Source organism: Gekko japonicus, unplaced genomic scaffold, assembly GCF_001447785.1.
Source record: "Gekko japonicus isolate JY-2015 unplaced genomic scaffold, Gekko_japonicus_V1.1 scaffold3195, whole genome shotgun sequence".
Classification (NCBI taxonomy): domain Eukaryota; kingdom Metazoa; phylum Chordata; class Lepidosauria; order Squamata; family Gekkonidae; genus Gekko; species Gekko japonicus.
In genome coordinates, this window is record NW_015177109.1 from 84,568 (window position 1) to 106,463 (window position 21,896).

Here is a 21,896-nt window from a genome sequence, read left to right on the forward strand (position 1 = left end):
CGGTGGTGGCGGTGGTGGTGGTGGTGGTGGCGGCAGTGGAGGTGGAGGTGGTGGTGGAAAGTGTCATCACGTCACAAACAACTAATGACAAGCCTGTGGGGTCTTCAAGGCAAGAGACAAACTGAGGTCATTTGCCATTCCCTTTCTTCTGTGTACCAATTCTGGACTTCCTTGGTGGTCCCATCCAAATACTAACCGAGGCCCACCTTGCTTAGCTTCCAAGATCCGATTGAGATCAGGCTAGCCTGGGCCACCCAGGTCAAGGCATGAATTTGAGTAGTCCTCTTTAAAGTCATCTACGCTGGCGGCCATCACTACATCTTGGGGCAGTGAGTTCATCACTGCGACATGCGACCCTCTCACAAAGCAAGCTTGGGAAATTGCCGTTTGGAAGGAAATATAGAAGGCACTGTTTTTGATGAAGAGGTCTATTAAAGACATACAGTGTGCTACGGGAATGCTTTCGATTACTGGGGCCAAGGGACTACAGTTACCGTGACCACAGGTAAGTCTAAACGATGTTTCCTGATGTTTAACAATCTAATATTGTGGCATTTTCCACAGTTCCAACCAGAAAAGGTTAGTTTGGCAAACACAACAGAGGTTGTTAGCATCTTCTATATAACTGGGGAAGTCAACTAAATGGAATGGGGGGGAACCCTTGAGGCATGGGAACAGCCCATCTTGTAGGTTGCAGTAAAGGTTGGACTTGAACTGAGAGTCATCCAACTGTGCTACCGAGATTTTGACTACTGGGGAAAAGGAACTTTGGTGACTGTAACCTCAGGTAAGTGATTCCCTGTTTTGAACATGTTCCTTCTGGTCCTCAGTTGCTTCCTAACCCAGGCCAAAATGCTCAAAACTAGGGTGGGCAGACAAATTCCAGGACAGGGCTGCTGTACCTTTGACAGATGAGGCGATTTAGTCAAAATTCTCCCTTCCACAAAACTGTTCGGTTTACAGAAGAGCTCATCCCTGGATTATTTTTGGCTATCCCTAGCTCTGATCAAGGTCTCTGATGGGTGGCTTCAAGTATAAATTAAGGATGCAATCCCAGGTAAGGACACTTACCTAGGGTCAGCCCCAATGAATAAAATGGGACTGATGTCTGAGTAAACATGCTTAAGATTGTGTTGTCTGTGGAGTTGTGCTTGAAAGGGAGTTGCTCATGATCCAGTTGGTAAATGGAGCTTCCATAGGTAAATGGAGCTTGTCCATGCAAGGAGATTACATTTGATAGCTTAAACCTGAAGGGGGTTTAATTAAAGTGGTACAATCATCACTGACTACTGGGAAAATATACCCTTGACATGGTCAGAACAGGTTAAAAAGAACCCCTATTTTGGTGGTAGATCCAAAAGGTAATCTTAACTAGGATTTTGCATGGCTATCGGACAAAAGTTGAGTGTTGTGCTACCTCCAGTACTGGGGGAAAGGGACCCTCGTCACAGTCACATCAGGTAAAGTGCTTTATTTTCCTTCTTTGACGTTATTGAAATCTTTCACTAAACCTAATTTCTTTGAGGACAGGTGTTAAAATCGCCACCTTAAGAACAGTCTATCCTAACTGTTTACTGTTATACCACTGCCCTCCTCAGTACGAACATGATTTCAGAAGGGTGACCCCAGAAAATGTGCATTTAGGTTATTTCCTGGTGGTATTTTGACCCCAGAGGATAAATGGCGACAAATATGTTTTCATGGATCAAATGCCATTGACCAAAAATATTAGAAACTTCTGAGGTGTTCTTCCCCAGGGAGCGACCTGAATGAATATTACATTAGAATATATCATTACGTCTATTTTAGAGCTTTAAAAGGCAGTCTAAATGACTGACAATTCCCATTCGGTATCCACAGGGGGGGTATGACAGTTTTAATGTCTCTCTCTCAATGTGGGTGATGTTCCTCTATGAAGTCAAAACCCAGAATACAAAGTATTTGTAGAGTTCCAGTTAGGATGGATACAACTGTGCTAGTACGGCGATGCTTTGGATTACTGGGGCCAAGGGACAATGGTCACGGTCACTTCAGGTAAAGATTTCTTCCCTTCTGTTTGTTGTGGTTACATCAATTGGCGGTGGGGGTTTCAAGGAGAAATTACTAGGAACTTTCCCCCACTTTTCTATTGTGGTTTATTTGTGCCTCACTCAATGGTTTCTTTAGTTCATCCGTATGTCTGGCATACTATGGATTACCACTCCAATTTATTTTAGCCATCATATTGGGCAAGGAACATTGATCCGCAACTTTTGGAAGCTCTCTAGAGTCTTAGGCAAGTCCTAGGACCCCCTTGATCTAAACAGGGTCTTCCATTTAACCCTAGGGGCCATTGCATCAGTGGGTACCTTTGGGCAGAACCAATAGGAGGGAGATTTGCTGTGCTACTCGCCAGCTTTTGATAGCTGGGGATGAGGCACCCTGGTTACTGTTAGACCAGGCAAATATCTAAATTACATTCAAGTCCTCATTTCCAGCATCCATTCTTCAGTGGTTGGATGGGGGGTTGGATTCTTCGTTGAGTATTTGAACTGAGTAGCTTGGATATTAAGTGACTGTGTTACGGCTGGGGTGATTTCGATTACTGGGGACGAGGCACCTTGGTCACCGTCACATCAGGTAAATATCTCACCTTCCCGCAAGTTCTTGTTTCTAGCATGAAATGTATGGTTCTTGACTTTCTTGGGTTGGGTTCTTCCATGAATATTTGCACTGAGGAGCTTGGATGTTAGGTGAAATATTTACAACTGGGATGCTTTTGGTTACTGGGGACAAGGCACCTTGGTCACCGTCACATCAGGTAAATATTTTACCCTCCATCAAGTTCTTATTCCTAGCACAAAATGTACAGTTCTTGACTTTCTTGGGTTGGGTTTTTCCATGAGTATTTGAACTGAGGAGCTTGGATGTTAGGTGACTGTGTAACTGGGCAGCTTTCGATTACTGGGGACAAGGGACCTCGGTTACAGTCACATCAGGTAAATGTCCAATCCTTATTTCCACCATGAAATGTATGGTTCTTGACTTTCTTGGGTTGGGTTCTTCCTTGCGTATTTGAACAGAGCAGCTTGGAAAAGGTGTGACTGTGTTACTGGGAAGCTTTCGATTATTGGGGTAAAGGCACCCTCGTCACTGTCACATCAGGTAAGACTCTGCTCTTTGATCCCAGTGTTATTAATGCAAAATATAAAGAAGATTTTCTGAAAGGGGGTTTTATGGGTTTACCATTTGGGATATTTTTGTTCCAAGTGGCAGGAGCAAACCCAAAACATGAGCCTTTGCTTTAAAACCATGTGCTTGTAAGTTGCTAAATGGTGGTCAAATTGTTATTTTTGTGGTTAAAATTAAAAATTGTTCTGGTCTTTTTTCTGTACTATATCAGTGTATTTTAGTTTCATTGGAACAAATAGACATAGGCCAGATTTGATTAAAACATATTTTAAAATCTGGACTGTATTTGCTAGAAGAGAAAAAATACAATTAGTGTCTGTGTTGCAAGAAATCTCTAAGGTAGTTTACATTTAGAAGAAATTGCTAAGGTAGTTTACAGTTAGACTAAGATTGTGGCGTAATTTATAAATTAGCCTAAAATAGTGTTGCCTTTTTAAGAGAAAGGAACCAAGAAAGTATGCAGCAAAAGACACTGTCCACTAAATCAGTGAAGCCAATAGAAAAGTATTGCTATAACCTGGATACAAAATTTGAATGCATCCTACCCTGTCTTTCATTTTTTGTGGCTTGAGTTCTAAAACTCCTTGCTCGGTGGAAGTCTTGCTTCACAGGGAACTCTTAGCAGAAATGTTGTAGCCCAAAGGGTTTCGTCCTGAAATGAAACAAAGGAAATAGGTGTTTTTGCAACTGGAACGAGCTTTTTGTACGGAGGTAATATGGAATTATTCAAGTGTGCTACCCATTTGATTACTGGGGTCAGGGGACCCTGGTGACTGTGACATCAGGTAAGGATTCTTTCTAATCTAATTTGCTTAATCTCGGCACATTTTGATTTCATCTCAAGATATCTGAAATATAATTGTTGGGGCTGCTTTGAGATGAGCCGTGTGAAGTCTGCTTCCAATTTTCCTTTGCACAGAATTGTACCAAAATCTGCATCTCAAAAAGGATATCTCAACCATGAGATAACATGTTTAAAATTATTGGCACGATGTTTAAAAGGGGTTATCTCATCTAATGCTTATCTTGCCAACAAAACAGGTAAAAACCACTCTTAAGTAGCACTTATGAGTTTTACAAGTCTGTCTGTAAAGGAATATTGGGGGGAAAGTCTCTTGGTTAAAGCTGAAAAGTAAGAGGGGGAAAGATGGATAAGGAAGAGGGCAGTGTTATGCCATTAATCTGCAGTAGAAAAAAGAAAGGAAACAACTTTGAGATTTCTGCAGAAGGAAGAAATCTCATCTGTTGTTCTAACTAGTTCGATTTGGGCTGGGAAATCTAGAAAGAGATCAGAGAGATTGTTTTGGAACCAAACTGTAGGGAGTTAATTTCTTCACTGGGAAAAACACCATGTGTCCAAAACGTCTAAACAGCATGGAGGTTTTGTGCCAGATTCCTAGTTAGAAGTATCTCTGTGCAACTGGTACTTCGATTACTGGGGGAAAGGGACCATGGTGACCGTCACTTCAGGTAATTATTTTTATTCCTCAAACCCAGTTTGTTGCAGATTAACCTAGCATGAATGATTTTTTTGTTGTTGTTCCCTGCTCCATACTTCTGAATACGAGTCTTTTCTGTTCCCTTTCTGCAATCTGAGGTTTAGAAAAATCAGAAGCCTGGTGGTAGATTTCCTGTGTTTTAAGGTAAAATGCCATTTTTTAAAGGGAAACAACTCGTTCCGGGGGTCCTAAATCTGCAATTCACAACGTGTTTGAGTTAGAGAAGGCATATGAACACCAACAGGGCTGCACCAGATTATGGCCTGTAAATTTTAGTGAAACAAATGAGAGAGACAGTGAATCAGGTATGTCATGGGGGTTATTTCAAAGCTGGAAACATCAGTCCCAAGTCTAAAGACTCTTAGTTATGAATAAGTCCTCCAAAAGCCGCTCTACCTGTGCCTTGGGTTTCAGCCATAGAATGTGGGCATTTATTTCATGCTGAAAGCTGTCCAGTTCCGTACAAAAGCCGCCAGGCAGCTTTTTGTATGTTACTGAAAAGGGAGTTAACCAGTGTGATAACTGGGGACTGGACTACTGGGGACAAGGCACCCTAGTGACCGTCACATCAGGTAAAAATATGTGTATGATTGTATTCTTTTGCTTGAAACGGTATTCTTTTTTTTAATATATAAACAATCAAATTTGAAGTTTTTCCTGCTGTTGTTATCTGGCTTCCTTCAGCCCTCAGTTTCATTCTTGTGAAGCATAAAAGTCTTTCTCCTCCTTAAGATGCCAGAACGCTAGCCTTGTTAGTGTGATTTAACAAAATTAAAAAGAGTTTTGTGGCACCTTAAAGACTAACGAATATCTTATGGCAGAAGGCATCCGGGGAAACTTTATGCCGTAATAAATCTGTTAGTGGTGAAGATGCCGCCGGATATATTTTTGTAAGAGTTACTTTTTCCGAGGTGCCCAAGGTATCTGATCTCAGACTTTATTTTGTGAGTTCAAGGACTCAAGGAAATAATGGCTTAGATCACTCAGAAGAAGGGCATTAATCAGTATTGCTACTTTGATGACTGGGGGCAAGGAACCCAAGTTTTAGTCTCAGCAGGTTAAAAAAAATCTTCAACCAGTGGTATCTGTCTATACTATCATATTGGGCCAGATCCATTAATGAAGTAGGATTTTGCACACCAGTCAATAGAGAAATCAGTGTTGTGCAACGTCTACTTCGACTACTGGGGACAAGGGACCCTTGTCACAGTCACAACAGGTAAAAAAAATCCTTCTCTTTGGGGGGTCCTTTAAAGAACAAGACCCATTAATCACTTCTAAGTAGGATTTTGTACACCTCCTAGTAGACAATTGAGTAGTGTGCTACTTCGACTACTGGGGACAAGGGACCCTCGTCACAGTCACAACAGGTAAAAAGAAAACCTTCTTTTTTGTGGTGATTTAAAGAACCAGACCCATTCACTACTTCTAAGTAGGATTTTGTACACCTCATAGTAGACAACTGAGTAGTGTGCTACTATGGATACTTTGACTACTGGGGACAAGGGACCCTCGTCACAGTCACAACAGGTAAAAATATATTTCTCTTTTGCTGCGCTGTAAATGGCCAGATCCGTTAACTAGTTCTAAGTAAGATTTTGTGCACCTCTCAGTAGCACATTGTATAGCGTGCTACTACGACTACTTTGACTATTGGGGGAAAGGGACCCTTGTCACAGTCACAACAGGTAACCATTCCTATGACTTATTTCAACCTGTAGAAAGCTGTCTTGAAATGTTTGTTCTTAACTCTTAGATTTGCCCCCAAAATCTATGTCAGCAAAGTTTCTTGATTACTTAGCTTTGGATCTCACCTATATAAAAATAAATATTAACCTCTGTTGTTATTTCAGTGAAAATGCAGACATAATTTAAAAGCAGATAATATGATTGCAGATTGCAGATATAACTTAAAAGCAGATAACGTGAAAATGTCAGATTCCATGACTATTGAATATTCAGGTTCCATATCTCAGTAAACTGTAACTTGAAATATATATATATGGTTGTACAATGTAGTCCCCAGGACTAGATATTTGAGGCCAATCTAATCTCCTTGAAATGAATAGCCTATTGCAACTTAAATCTAAGCTGAACCGGCTTTTAGAAATCATCCCGGTTTTAGCCACATCAATGCTGGAGAAAGGTCCATTGATTTTAAGTAAATCTATATAGAAATAATTTCCCATTGGAATTACTGGGGCTGACTGCTAAGCAAATAGGTTTACAATTAGGATGCAAGAACTATAGATGTAGTTTTTATTATGTCAATGTTTGTATTGAAGAAATTTAGATTACTTCCACCCCCCAACAGTACATTCAACATCCAGAAATATGTTTGGGGGACACACAACTGATAAATGGAAGAAATCATAACACTGATAGTCAAAGTGGTAAACTAGAAAATACAGAAATGTTTTTCTGCTGAGTTCATTGTCAGACTGTGTGTGGTGTTTTTTTTTTAAATTCTCTTAATATCACCTCACTGGTGGCCTGTGGTATAGCCATAGTCTTTGGTTATTGTTCACATGTCAATAGCAGAGTAATCAATGTGATTACTATGCTCGCTTTGATTATTGGGGCCAAGGGACCACGGTGACCGTGACTTCAGGTAAAGATTTTCTCCTCTCTTTCCATTGTGTGTTTCTTGTGGATTCAAATATCTAGTCTAGTCGGCAAAATTAGCAGATCTTCTTCACTATGTAAACATTTTTTGAAGCTTTTGAAAACAAGGTAGTTTTCTTAGGGTCCCCACAAACCACATTGTATGTTAGACCAAGACAATGTAATCTTTATTTTTAAAAAAGAGGGGGGGGAGTAAACTTGTTTCTCTGAGAGATAATTTACAAGGCAAGGACCACTAGACAGATGGGATCTCTAGTGTCTTGAGCTCAGGGAACAATGTTTTTAGACACCTAAGATGGGAATTAAGACCACTGTGACTACTATGCTTTCGACTACTGGGGCAAAGGAACCTTGGTGACAGTAACCAGTGGTAAGTCCAATCTCCTTGCTTAATTCTGTCTGGTGTGCTTTTTAGAATTTTGTGCAAGTTTTGGGGGGTTTTGAGAGGTTGGCAAATAGACTCTATGATAGTTCCGGCTGCTCCCTTTGACCACCTTTCTCAATCTATTTACTCCAGAATACCTACTGCCTTTAAATAAGACAAGTCTAAACTAAAAATACAGGTTTAATTGTAGATCAGTCTCATTTATGATTTAAATAGATTAATGGTGAATTTATGTCCCTTAATTCTTCATTAATATTGTATATGTCCGGACAATTGTTTCCACCTAATTTAATGCCTGTATAGGCCTGAAAACTACGATTTGAGAGATAATTTGGAGGGCTGCAAAGGATAGATATAGCCATCATTAAGTTTTTGTGCGTGGTGTAGAAAGGGATTAGACAATGTGACTATTTCTACTACTGGGGGAAAGGGACTATGGTCACCGTCACTTCAGGTAAGATTTTAATTCCTTTTAAGCCTGTTAGCATTTAACAGAAAGTTTCCTTTATTTTTTGAAGTGACTCTTTTGAAAAATCGGTCTTTCCCATTTTTACTTTGGGGGTCTTAAAGTTCCTATTGGAGCCATGTTCAGTGGGATTGGCATCTTGCTGGGGATAAATGGCCAGACTGGACCTTTGGTCCAATCTAGAAATGCAATTTGAATGTATTTATTTGAGGTGACATAATCTTAAAATAATCCTAAACCTGTGTACATGGGAAAGGGTACGTTTAATTTGAAATGTTATAAATCACTTTCAAACATACATTTAGGATTAAGATTTAAGACAGGGGTGTAAAACCCAGCCCAAGTAATTCTTATTCAGAAATAAGCCCCACTATGTTCAATGGGGCACCAAATGAATTAATCAATTAACTGGTGGGCAGAATAGGTTTTTGTATTGGATCCCTATGTATATCTCCCAGTGTGACTGGTTCGACTACTGGGGAAAAGGGACCCTTGTCACCGTTACAACAGGTAAAACTTAAATTATTTTTTTGGAATATGCTCAGTTGGAATGATTTTCTTTGTAATTATTGTTAGGCCAATACAGTTTCCATTGGATCCACTGGAATGCTCTCCATGAGCTTCAGTGAGAACTGAATTTTTCCATCTGGGTCACAAATTGGAAACTCAGATCATTCTTAGCATTTCTTTCAAGTAGGAACTATATAGTTTCTGTGGCTCTCCTGTTCCCTGAAAATATTGTACTATATATTCTATACATTTCATAAAAAGTCTACAAACGCATTTTTCCCCAGTATGAAAACACTTTGTCAGACTTTTTCTAAAATGTGAAAAAAACAAAAATAGTACATTTAAAGGGACTCAAGTAACTGTAGAAAATGCATTTACTCTCCTTAAAATAGAAGACGCGCCAAAATTTAGTACTAGATCTTTTTGATATACATTCCTGTTGTTAGTGACTATGTAAGTCTACTAATAACTGATTAGGTACAAGATCACCGGGAACTTATATTAGTGTGTACTACGGATTCGGCTACTGGGGCCAGGGGACCCTGGTGACCGTTACATCAGGTAAATTAATATTCTTCTAATTCAAACTAATTTCTCTCAACCCTAAGAGATAAGATTTCTCTTTGGCGAGGACATTGCCTCCCACATAGACACACATTTTTACTGTGTTAGAGTTTTGCAATTATAATGCCTTTGGAGAGTTTATACAAAATTAAATTCTGCAGATTTACTGGGGAATACAGGATGGCTGTCCCTTACCAATTTCTTATTATATTCTTTAATGGACAAAAGGCTTCTATACAAAATGGGAAATATAAATTTTTAACTATTTGCTCATTCAGAAAATCTGTCTATCCATGGCACATATACATCTATCTGCCATGTGTTTTTCTGTCTCTGTCCATAACAATTTTCGCTTATTCATTCTTTAATCCATTAATCATCTGTATTACCTTCAGTCTACTAGATATTCCTTTTCCCTATCCACTTGTTTCTCTTATTCTTTCTCTCCACTTATTGATATTCTTTCTAATTATCAGAGGAAGAGAAATTAGGCAGTTACAGCAAAAATGGCCCATGAGCACCTAACAGATGGATAAATTAATTTCACGGGTACAATCTGACTTCATAAATTTAAATCTATATCAGCCGAAGTAGGCTCCTTCCTATGAAAGTTTGTGCCAGAATCCATCTGTTAGTCTTCAATAGATTATTTCTTCTCTCTGTCTACCTTTTTTTTTCTTTTTTTTAAAATTTCTCTTTATTCATTTTTCATAACAAAGCAAACAAGAACATGCAAAGAATCCAAATTTTTTTTTTACTTTAGATATGTCCAAGTGCTTAAGTTAATTTTCTAATAACTGCCATCCCCACATTGGAGGGACCCCCAAAACAGTTGGAACACTAAAAAATGTGATAATTCTTTGGATTATAGCCTATGTAATTTTTAATATTTAGTGGGAAGAGTACTACATTTCTGAAACACAAGTTTCACTCCCTCTTTTGTAGATGTCAGTATTATATATCTTTCTTAGATGTCAGTATTATATACTGAGCTTAAGAGTTTAGAAACAGATTTATGGGGGTCTGGTTCAGACTAATTAGAGATGAAGTAAAGGTATTCTGCAAATGTTCTTAGTATTATTTTTATTTGTTCATATGTTCAGGGGTGAATCATGAATGAAGGTTCTAGGGATTTCTTGGCTCAGAATCAGCACTGGGGTGACTGTTGTCCCTTAGACCTAGATCAAACACAGGGAAGTCAGTGGAACAATAGTACTAATTAATATGCATTAAAATCTGAACTCACTACATCAATTAATAAAAGATTTTTAAAACAGTTTTTCTTGGTAAGCCTAAAATGGAGGCTCTGAAATTGGGACTCTCTGGGGGAATTGAAAAAAACAGGTGGCTTCAGAGTTGTTTCTCGGTTTTGGTTTATTTTAAGACCTTGAGTTCCTTTATGAAAAGCTAATGTGGCTTTGCATGGCTGAAAATAGCCAGAATGTTTTGAAAACAACAATGTAACACCTGACCTTTTTAAGATGTGTGGTTTCCATCTTTTAAAACAAATAATCCAAATTTATCATGTTTTTGTCTCAAAGGAAAAAATAACCTAGTTCTTATGTTATAGTGGTACCTCAACCTTTGCAACTAGAAAATTGTACATTTAAAGGGTAAGAAAAGTGGATTTGTTCCTCTAAACATATTTTAAACATTTCTTTTCAATATTGGGAATTACTGGTTATAAGATAGCAATAATTCTTTTATTACATTATTTTTATGCATCTTAAATAGCATTTATGAATATTTAGCATGAGATCCTGCCCTATAACATAAAGGTTTTGTTTTTTATTATTTCTATTTTTTTCTGAAAATAGAGGTAATGAATTTGTGGAATTAAACATTATTTAATTGCTGGTTTTCACAAAATAAGCCATTCTTAAACTTTAATTGGGGGTGGAATTTCTCCTAATGTTTTCCTTCTTTCTTTTATCCTTCATTCTTTGTTAAAGGAGTTAGAGCCATATTTATGTTTTTAATTATTTTTTTAATTTAAGCTTTTTTCTCCAAACATCCTTCTCTATACATAGTATAACTGAATTTACTTCATTATGATCAGTAGCTGGAAAAATGAATGGTTTTTTTAATGAATTGAATTGATCTTTCATAGGAACAGGGTGGTTTACACCTGGTTGAATAACCATTTCGTTTCTTTGGTTTTTCTTTTCTACTTTTGGATCAATTTATTTAATGTTCAATTGCTGAATTAGTTCATGATTATTAAGCAGAATTTGTGATTGCAGTTATGGGGATTAATGATGGCGGTTGATTATTTAGAAATTACTTCAGGGGTATCAATTGTATTTCATCTATCAGCAGCTTTTCTCAACACCCCAGAATCCAGTTTTTAAATCAAAAGGGGTGCCCCAATCATGCCAGAAACCTAACCTCGCATGGAGAGGCATGGAAGTCCCCATCAGAACTCTGCCATTGTGTTAAATTGGGGGGGTCAACTCATATTGCAAATCTTTAACAACAACAATGGGGGAACAGGGAGTTGCCATAGACCCCCTAAACTCCAGTGCTGGGCAGTGAAAGGTTGAGGTTGCTCCCTGCCCAATGGTGGTGTCGGGCATCGCCCTAGCTAGCCTGAAGACCACTATGGATCAGGGAAGCCAGGAAGCCTTGCAGGTCTTCTGCAGCAATAGCTGGAGCACAGACAGCTACCATAGTCTCTCCGAAGCCCAGGGATGAGCAGTGGATAGTTTCTGTGGCACTCTCCTGAATTCTAGAGTTGTTGAATTTTTGGAGATGCACTCGCCATCCCCCTAGCTAGTGTGAAGACCACTATGGAGCAGGGAGCCAGGAAAGCCTTGCAGATCTTTTGCAGCAATAGCTGGGGCATAGGCAGCTACCATAGTCTGTCTGAATCCCAGATCTCTGCAGCAACAGCTTTGCTTGGCTCCCTGCTAACCTGTGGGATTCAGAAAACTGACTAAAGCATCCGGCAACCCCCTAGCTGCCCCAATTCCCATCACAGAGCAGGCACCTAGGCAAGCTTTTTCTGATCTTTTGCAGCAATAGCTAGGGCATAGGCAGGGACCGCAGTTCCTTTGAAAGCCCAGTGCTGAGCCGAGGAAGGTTTGGGTGGCTCTCTGAAGGGCTGTATTGTGGTGAGTGATCAGAAATGCACCCGGGATCCCCCTAGCTAGCCTGAAAACCACTATGGATTAGGGAGCCAGGGCAAGCCGTACAGGTCTTTTCCAGTAATAGTTGGGAACAGGGAGCTACTGCAGTCCCTCCGAAGCTACACAGCGGATGGTTTCTGTGGTTCCCTCCTGAATGGTAGAGCTGGCATTCACTCCTAGCTACCCTGTAACCCACCACCCAGCAGGGAGCCAGGCAAGCCTTCCCATTCTTTTGCAGCAATAGCTGGGTGCACGGAGGGGCCGCTGTCCCTCCGAAGCCCAGTACTGAGCAGGGGAAGGCTTGGAGGGGCTCCTTGCAGACTTGTGGGGTTGTGAGCGGTACAGAAAGCACCTGGCATCCCTCCAGGTAGCCTGTCGCCTACCGCGGGGCAAGGAGCCAGGCAACCATTGCAGATCCTTTGCGGCAATAGCTAAGCAACAAGGAGCAACCGCAATCCTTCCGAAGCCCAGTGCTGAGCAGAGGAAGAGATTGGCAAGTAGTGAATGCTGGGGAAAGCACCTGGCATTCCCGTAGCTAGCCTGCAGACCACTTCGGAGCAGGCAGCCAAGCAAGCCCTCCAGGCCTTTTGCAGTAATAGCTAGGCAACAGGGAGCTGCCCCGATCCCTCTGAAGCCCAAAGGAAAGGCTTTGGTTGGTCCCTGCCGAGCTGCAGTGTTGTAAATGACTGGAAGAGCCCCCGGCAACCCCTGAACCACACTGAATCCCACCACGGAGCAGGGAGCCACCCAAGTCTTTCAGAGTCAGATCTTTTGTGGCAAGAGCTGGGCCACGGGGGACTACCAGAGTCCCAGTGAAGCCCAGTGCTGAGCAGCGGAAGGTTTGGGTGGCTCCCAGCAGTGTTGTCGGGTTGTGGAGGATCGGGAGAACCCCCGGCATCTTCCTAGCTAGCCTGAAGACCACTACGGGGTGGGGAGCTAGGGGAGCTCTGCTGATCTTTGGCAGCAATAGCTGGGTGTAGGGAGGTGCCCCATTTCCCCTGGTGCCCAGTGCTAAGCAGAGGTGAGCTTGGTTGGCCACCCGCGGTGTTGTACAGTAGCGAGTGATCGAAAAAGCACCCAGCAGCCCCCTAGCTTGCCTGTAGCCCACTATGGAGCAGGGAGCTAGGGAAGCCTTGCTGATCTTTCACAGCCATAGCTGGGGCACAGGGAGCTACCACCACCCCTCCAAAGCCCTGTGCTAAGCAAAGGAGGGTTTGGGGTGACTCCTTGCCAAACTGCTGTGCTGTGAATGGTAGCTGAAGCAGCCGGCAACCAATGTTCCCTCTAAGCTGGGGAGTCTTGTGAGCGAAAATTCTACTTTGTGAGCTAATGGCATTAAAGTTGTGAGCAAGAGATCTGGCTGCTGGATAAACTAGTTTGCTCTGGAGCCCCATCCTTCCTGAGCCAAGACAAAAATGTGTGAGCCAGAGGCTCAAAAATTGTGAGCTAGCTCACACTAACTCAGCTTAGAGCGAACACTGCCGGCAACCCGCTAGCTTACCTGAAACCCCCTGTGGAGCTGGGAGCCAGGCATGCCTTTCAGATCTTTGGCAGCAGTAGCTGAGGTACGGGGGGAGACCGCAGTCCCTCCAAAGCCCAGTGCTGAGCTGGGGAAGGCTTGGGTGGTCCCCTGCACGGTTGTACGGTTGCAAATGGTGGGGAAAGTATCCGGCATCCCCCTAGTTTCCCTGTAGCCCACCATGGAGCAGGGAGCCAGGCAAGCCTTGCAGATCTTTTGCAGCCATAGCTAGGCTATCGCAATCCCTCTGAATCCCCTTGCTGAGCAGGAGAAGGCTTTGGCTGCCACCTGCATTGTTGTATGGCTGTGAATTAGAAAAGCACCCAGCAGCTCCCCCCAGCTCGCCTGTAGCCCACCATAGGGCAGGGAGCTAGGGAAGCCTTTCTGGTCTTTCACGGCCATAGCTGGGGCACCGGGAGCTACCGCCATCCCTCCGGAGCCCAGTGCTAAGCAAAGGAGGGTTTGGGGTGGCTCCTTGCCAAACTGCAGTGTTGTGAATGGTAGCTGAAGAACCCGGCAACCCGCTAGCTAGCCTGAAGCCCCCTGTGGAGCAGGCAGCCAGGCAAGCCTTTCAGATCTTTGGCAGCAGTAGCTGAGACACGGGGGGAGACCGCAGTCCCTCCAAAGCCCAGTGCTGAGCTGGGGAAGGTTCGAGTGGCTCCCTGCATGGTTGAAAACAGCAGGGAAAGCAACCGGCATCCCCCTAGCTAGCCAGAGGGCCACCATGGAGCAGGGAGCCAGGCAAGCCTTGCAGATCTTTGGCAGCAATAGCTAGGCTACCGCGATCCCTCCAAATCCCCTTGCTGAGCAGGGGAAAGCTTTAGCGGCCGCCTGCATTGCTGCAAAGGATCAGGCAAGCACCCAGCATCCCCCCCCCCAGCTCGCCTGTAGCCCACCATGGAGCAGGGAGCCAGGCAAGCCTTGCAGATCTTTCACAGCCATAGCTGGGGCACGGGGAGCTGCCACGGTCCCTCTGGAGCCCAGTGCTAAGCAAAGGAAGGTTTGGCTGGCTCCCCACAGGGTTGTACGGTTCCAATAGGTGGGGAAAGCAACCAGTATCCCCCTAGCTAGCCAGAAGGCCACCATGGAGCAGGGAGCCAGGCAAGCCTTGCAGATCTTTCACAGCCATAGCTAGGCTATTGCAATCCCTCCAAATCCCCTTGCTGAGCAGGGAAAGGCTTTGGCGGCCACCTGCATTGTTGTATGGCTGTGAATTAGAAAAGCACCCAGCAGCTCCCCCAGCTCACCTGTAGCCCACCATGGAGCAGGGGGCTCAGCTAGGGAAGCCTTGCCGGTCTTTCACGGCCATAGCTGGGGCACAGAAGCTACTGCCATCCCTCCGGAGCCCAGTGCTAAGCAAGGGAGGGTTTGGGGTGGCTCCTTGCCAAACTGTAGTGTTGTGAATGGGAGCTGAAGCACCCGGTGGCCCGCTAGCTTACTTGAAGCCCCCTGTGGAGCAGGGAGCCAGGCAAGCCTTTCAGATCTTTGGCAGCAGTAGCTGAGGCACAGGGAGAGACCGCAGTCCCTCCGAAGCCCAGTGCTGAGCTGAGGAAGGCTCGGGTGGCTCCCTGCATGATTGTACGGTTGCAATAGGTAGGGGGGGGAACGGGCATTCCCCTGGCTAGCCAGAAGCCCACCATGGAGCAGGGATCCAGGCAAGCTTTGCAGATCTTTTGCAGCCATAGCTGGGGCACAGGGAGGTACCACCATCCCTCCGGAGCCCAGTGCTAAGGAAAGGTCGGTTTGGCTGACTCCCCGCATGGTTGTATGGTTGCAAAGGGTGGGGAAAGCACCTGGTATCCCCCTAGGAAGCCAGAAGGCCACCATGGAGCAGGGAACCAGGCAAGCCTTGCAGATCTTTCACTGCAGTAGCTAGGCTACCGCAACCCTTCCAAATCCCCTTGCTGAGCAGGGGAAGGCTTTGGCGGCCGCCTGCGTTGTTGTATTGCTGTGAATGCTCAGGAAAGCAACCGGCATCCCCCCAGCTCACCTGAAGCCCATCTTGGAGCAGGGAGCCATGCAAGCCTTGCAGATCTTTCACTGCAGTAGCTAGGCTACCGCAACCCTTCCAAATCCCCTTGCTGAGCAGGGGAAGGCTTTGGCGGCCGCCTGCGTTGTTGTATTGCTGTGAATGCTCAGGAAAGCAACCGGCATCCCCCCAGCTCACCTGAAGCCCATCTTGGAGCAGGGAGCCATGCAAGCCTTGCAGATCTTTTGCAGCAATAGCTGGGGCACGGGGAGCTACCGCCATCACTCCGGAGCCCAGTGCTAAGCGAAGGAAGGTTTGGCAGGCTCCCTGCATGGTTGTACAGTTGCGATGGGGGGGGAGCAACCAGCATCCCCCTAGCTAGCCTGTAGCCCACCATGGAGCAGGGAGCCAGGCAAGCCTTGCAGATCTTTCGCAGCCATAGCTGGTGCACGGGGAGCTACCACAATCCCTCCGGAGGCCAGTGCTAAGCAAAGGGGGGTTTGGGGTGGCTCCTTGCCAAACTGTAGCGTTGTGAATGGTAGCTGAAGCACCCGGCAACCCGCTAGCTAGCCTGTAGCCCACCATGGAGCAGGGAGCTAGGGAAGCCTTGCAGATCTTTCACAGCCATAGCTGGTGCACGGGGAGCTACCGCAGTCCCTCCGGAGCCCAGTGCCAAGCAAAGGAAGGTTTGGCGGGCTCCCTGCAGGGTTGTATTTCTGTGAATGATCAGAAAAGCACCCAGCATCCCCCCAGCTTGCCTGTAGCCCACCATGGAGTAGGGAGGCAGGCAAGCCTTGCAGATCTTTTGCAGCCATAGCTGGGGCACGGGGAGCTGCAGCCGTCCCTCCGGGGCCCAGTGCCAAGCAAAGGAAGGTTTGGCTGGCTCCCTGCAGAGCTGCGGCATTGTGAATGATGGCTGAAGCACCCAGCAGCCTCCTAGCTGCCCCAAAGCCACCAGGGAGCAGGGATCCAGGCTGCCCTTGCAGAACCTTTGTGGCAATAGCTGGGTGTGGGGAGCTACTGCGCTTTGCCCGGAGCCCAGTGCTCAGCAGCGGCGGGTTTGGTGGGCTGCCTGCGGTGTTGTAGAGCCCTCGGCATCCCCATAGCTAGCCCGTAGTTCACTTAGGAGTAGGGGACCAGGCAAGCCTTGGAGATCCCTTGGGGCAAGAGCTGGGTGCGGGGAACGACCACAGTCCCCCCACTACCACGTTCTGAGCAACAGTGGGTTTGGCTGGCCACCTGGGGTGGTGTAGGATTGTGAATGATCGGGGAAGTGCCTGGCACCCCCCTAGCTAGCACCGGAGACCACTATGGCGAGGAGAGCTAGGAAGGCTTGCGGGTCTTTTGTGGCAATCGCTGGGGCGCAGGGAGCTACCACAGCCTCTCCAAAGACAGCAGTCTGTAGGGGAAGGGTTGGGTGGCTCCCCGCTGAATGGGGGTGTTGGGAACAATGGCCGAAGCCCCGGGCATCCCCCTGACTATCCTGATGCTCACCACAGAGCCAGGGAAGCCTTGCAGTTCTTTTGCAGCTATCGCTGGTCACGGGGAGGCAAGCAGGTCTCCGAAGCCCAGTGCTGTGCAGGGGGGGGGTTGGGTCACTCTTGGCCACATTACAGGGTTGGGAATGGGAGGGGTAAAGCAATCAGCATCCCCCTAGCTACTCTGAAGACCATTACAGAGTAGGGGGCTGGCCAGCCAGGCAGGCCGTTTTGATGCAATAGCTGGCTGCAGAGGGGGATGGCAGTCCCCGAGAAGCCCGGCTCTATGCCGCGGATGGCTTCGCTGGCTCCCCGTTGGACTGCAGTACCATTACAGAGTAGGGGGCTGGGCAGCCAGGCAGGCCGTTTTGCTGCAGAGGGGGATGGCAGTCCCCGAGAAGCCCAGCTCTATGCCGCGGCTGGCTTCGCTGGCTCCCCGTTGGACTGCAGTGCTGCGAATGGGGGCTGAAGCACCCGGCAACCCCCTAGCTAGCCTGAGGCTGACCACGGAACAGTGCGCCAGACAAACCTTTCCGATCTTTTGCAGCAGCAGCAGCAGCAGCTGGGTGTAGGGGGCTACCGCAGTCCCTTCCCAAGCCCGGTGCTGAGCAGGGGGAAGGTTTGGGGGGCTCCCTGCAGTGTTGTCAGGTTGTGAATGATGGGAGATGCTGCACCAGGCGTCCTCCTATCTAGCCTGAAGTCTGCTATGGGGAAGGGAGTCGGGCAAGCCTTGCAGTTCTTTTGCCGCTACGACCAGGGCGCAGAGAGCTACTGTCGTCTCTCCAAAGACCAGCAGTCTGTAGGGGAAGTCTTGGGTGGCTCCCCGCTGAACGTTGGGGTTGGGGAGCAATTCCTGAAGCACCCAGCAACCCCCTAGCTGCTCTGAAGGCCACCGTGGGGCAGGGAGCCAGGGAAAGCTTCCAGACATTTAGTGGCAATAGCCAGTTACAGGGAGCTACCACAGTCCCTACGGTCTCCAGTGCTGAGCACGGGTGGGCTTGTGTGACTCTCCTCTCTGTTGTGTTGTAGGGTTGTGCATGGTGGGGAAAGCCCCCGGCATTCCCCTAGCTAGTCTGAAGACCACTATAGGGGCAAGGAACCAGACATTCCTTGCAGGTCTTTTGCATCCTAAGCTGAGCACAGGAGCGATCATAGTCTCTCCGAAGACCAGCTCTCCGTTGGAGAAGCTTTGGGTGGCTCCCTGGTGCGTGCCGATGTTGTGGGTGGTGGGTGAAGCCAACAGCGACCACCTCACTACCCTGCAGCCCACTGTGGGGCAGGGAGCCAGGGAAGCCTTTCCAATTTGGGGCAGCAATAGCTGGGCACGGGAAGGGATCGCCGTCCCACCGGAGCCCAGTGCTTGGCAGGGGGAGGCTTGGGTAGCTGCCAGCATGGTTGTAGGATTATGAATGGTTTGGAAAGCACCGGACTTCCCGCTAGCTAGCCTGAAGAGCACTATAGAATAGAGATCTAGGCAAGCCTGGCTGGTCTTTTGTAGCAGTCACTTTGTACAGGGAGCCCCCATCGTGCTCTTCTGCCCTTTGCTCAATGGGGGTGGGTTTGGGTGGTGCTGTAGGGTTTCTGATCATCAGGAACACACCCAGCATCCCCATAGCTAGCCTGAAGACCCCTCTGGAGTACAGAATGAGGCAAGCCTCCCATGTCTTTTGCAGTTGCCACTGGGGAGCTACGTGTGGGGAGCTACAGCAGGGCCTGCAAAGCAATGGCCCATCCACTCCAACACTCTGTCACACAGTGGCTGAAAATACCAAGTGCCATCAGGAGGTCCACCAGTGGGGCCAGGACACTAGAAGCCCTCCCACTGTTGCCCCTTGCAAGCACCAAGAATACAGAGCATTCCTATCTATACCTTGTAGTTAATAGCCACGGATGGACCTCTGCTCCATATGCTTATCTAATCCCCCTCTTGAAGCCGTCCATGCTTGTAGCCGCCGCTACCTCCTGTGGCGGTGAATTCCATGTCTTAATCACTCTTTGGGTGAAGAAGGACTTCCTTTTATCTGTTCTAACCCAAACTGCTCAGAAATTTCATTGAGTTCCCACAAGTTCTTGTAGGTTGTAGGTGAAGCAACTGGCAATTCCCAAACTACCCTAAGGCCTACAATGGAGCTCAGAGACAGGCAAGCCTTGCCAATCTTTTGCAGCAATAGCAGAGGCATAGAGTCGTACTGCAGACTCTCCAGAGCACAGAGTTCTGTGAGGGGAAATTTCTGCAGCTCCCTGATCAGTTGTGGGTTTGGGAATGATGGGAGAAGCCACCGGCAACCTCCTAGCTACCCCTAAGCCCACCACGGAGCTCAGCAAACCTCGCCAATCATTGGCAGCAACTGCTGGGCACAGGGATGTTCTACCATCCCTCCAAAGCCCAGTCTAGCAGGGGAAGGTTTAGCTGGCTCCGTGCTGAGCTATAGTGTTGGGCAGGATGGGTGAAGCACCTAGCCTCCCCCTAGCTTGGCAGAAGGCCACTGTGTGGCTGGGTGCTGGGCAAGCCTTGCCTGTCCATTGCAGCCATAGCTGGGGTGTGGGAGGTCTCCTTCCCTCCATGATTCAGCCCTGAGCAGAACTGAGCCCCTGCAGACTCTCGCAATGCAGTTCCCTGGGGAACCCAGACTCAACTCGTTAGAAATCATGGCTCACTGGTAGAGCATCTGCTTGGCATGTAGAAGGTCCCAGGTTCAATTCCCTGTATCAACAGTTAAAAGGATCGGGTAGTAGGTGATGTGAAAGAGCTCTGACTCTGAAGAGCCTCTGCCACTCGGAGGAGACGGTACTGACCTTGATGGACCAAGGGTCGGCTTCAGTATAAGGTAGCTTCGTGCATTTATGTGTTCATATTGTGTAGCCTGTAGAAATCATATCAGGCTGTAGACATCAGCAAGCAAATACCCACTTTCAGCTTGAACGCTAAACTTCCAAGAAACAAAAGTGTTGGTTTCCATCTACACAGGCTAAGTTTTCAGGTTCTTGCTTAGACCCAAAATTGAACTTCGTTGGTCTTGGAGGTGTCCCTGGACTCAAACTCAGTTCTCATATCTGTTAACTCTTGGGTTTGTATGCTAATTTACTGCTATTCACCGATTTTACCAACCAATTTAATCCAATCTCAGCGATGATCGTCCAGTTCCTTATGCATCGTGACTCTAACTAGCCCTTCCTAACCCCCCCCACACACACACACCCTCTCTCTACCTATATGTAATGGTTGAGGATGTCCTGTTTCACTGTGCCTGAAGAAGTCTGCATGCACATGAAAGCTTATACCTTGGATAAACCTTTGCTGGTCTTAAAGGTGCCACTGAACTCAAACTTTGTTCAGTTTCCTTCTAAGTATTTTGGAATCCGTATCTGAGCTGACTTTAGGATTGCCAAATGTGGTGACGTCTTTAACAGCAGACTGGTGTACAGATGTTAGCAAGAGATGATGTTTATGTCCATACTTTGGAAAGCTTCGCCTACTTGAAGCTGCTTCCGGGCTGCTGTTGAAAGGCACAGGAAGGCTAATCAGCTAGCAACCCTGACTTCATTGTATAGCATTGTATTTACTCAAAGGCAAGAGTAGAGGGTTTTCCTAGGTATGCCATCAAAAGAAGGAAGGGGGTCACTTTACATTTACACATAAGTTACAGCTATGTCATATAATATTTTCTGTGTGCACATAGTATTTGGGATGGGTCACCGCACATACAGGATTTTTCTTCCTTTTGAATAAATAAGGTGCTTGTGGTCGCCTTGCTAGTTCTAGCAGGTGGAATGAAGAAGTAGAAGGACAACTGTCTGGTGTTGGTTGTTCCAGCCTGTGTCAGCACTGAGTACAACTGTGAGTCTCATTGTTGGGTTGGCACAGTGGAATTTTTCCCTCCCTGTGTTTTGCTTTGTATTATTGAAGGGGGGAAGGGTGAGGAGAGATTTGGGGCTTATTATTGGATCTTGATTTTAGCTGGGGATGTTTTAACTATAGCCACGTTGAACCAAGAGGAGAGCTGGGGTAGAAACATTTTAATAAATGGATAAATATAAATAAATGTCAGTTCTCGGGCTCTGTATGAGGAAACAGTAGCTTGGAGTTCTCTGATATCTGGCTGTATAGCCATACCATGCTGGAGATGACTTTTTTTAGAACTACGACTAGTTTCACCACGTCAGGTCTCTGCATGAGAATGTGAAGAGTTTTCCCATAAGGATTCCCAATTTCCACGTGAGCTCGAGGTGCCTGTTTTTCATTACCAAGGAGTTGGGCATTTCCTGCTCACGTGAGCTAGTTCAGGGGGGGAAAGTCAGACTGACAGCTCACCATACTGGATGTCTTAGGCTTCGAGGCCTGCCAGGCCTTTGTGATATCATTCAGTCAAGGAGTTTTTGTGTGTCAGAGTGGACTTTTTGCTTGATTTCGATGACCAGTGTCTGAAGTATTAAAGGGCAACACAGTGCAGGTGCCTTTTGATCATTCCAAAAGCTTTTGAGAGCGTCTTAATAATGTGCTCGTTGCACAGACATAGCTAGACAATGAGTTCCCAACCTCCGCCAGTACAGTTGCCCTCCAGACGACAAAGACCCTGCTGAA

The 21,896-nt window shown here is 46.2% G+C and overlaps 1 protein-coding gene across 1 annotated transcript in view; it reads left to right on the top strand.

Annotated features, from left to right (window-relative positions):
* Positions 1 to 21,896, top strand: part of LOC107124795 — a 161,361-nt gene that overhangs the window by 75,603 nt on the left and 63,862 nt on the right. The window contains exon 6 of the mRNA XM_015428304.1: positions 3,100 to 3,144. Coding sequence (XP_015283790.1) covers positions 3,100 to 3,144 — 45 coding nt within the window. The remainder of the gene's footprint in view (positions 1 to 3,099; positions 3,145 to 21,896) is intronic.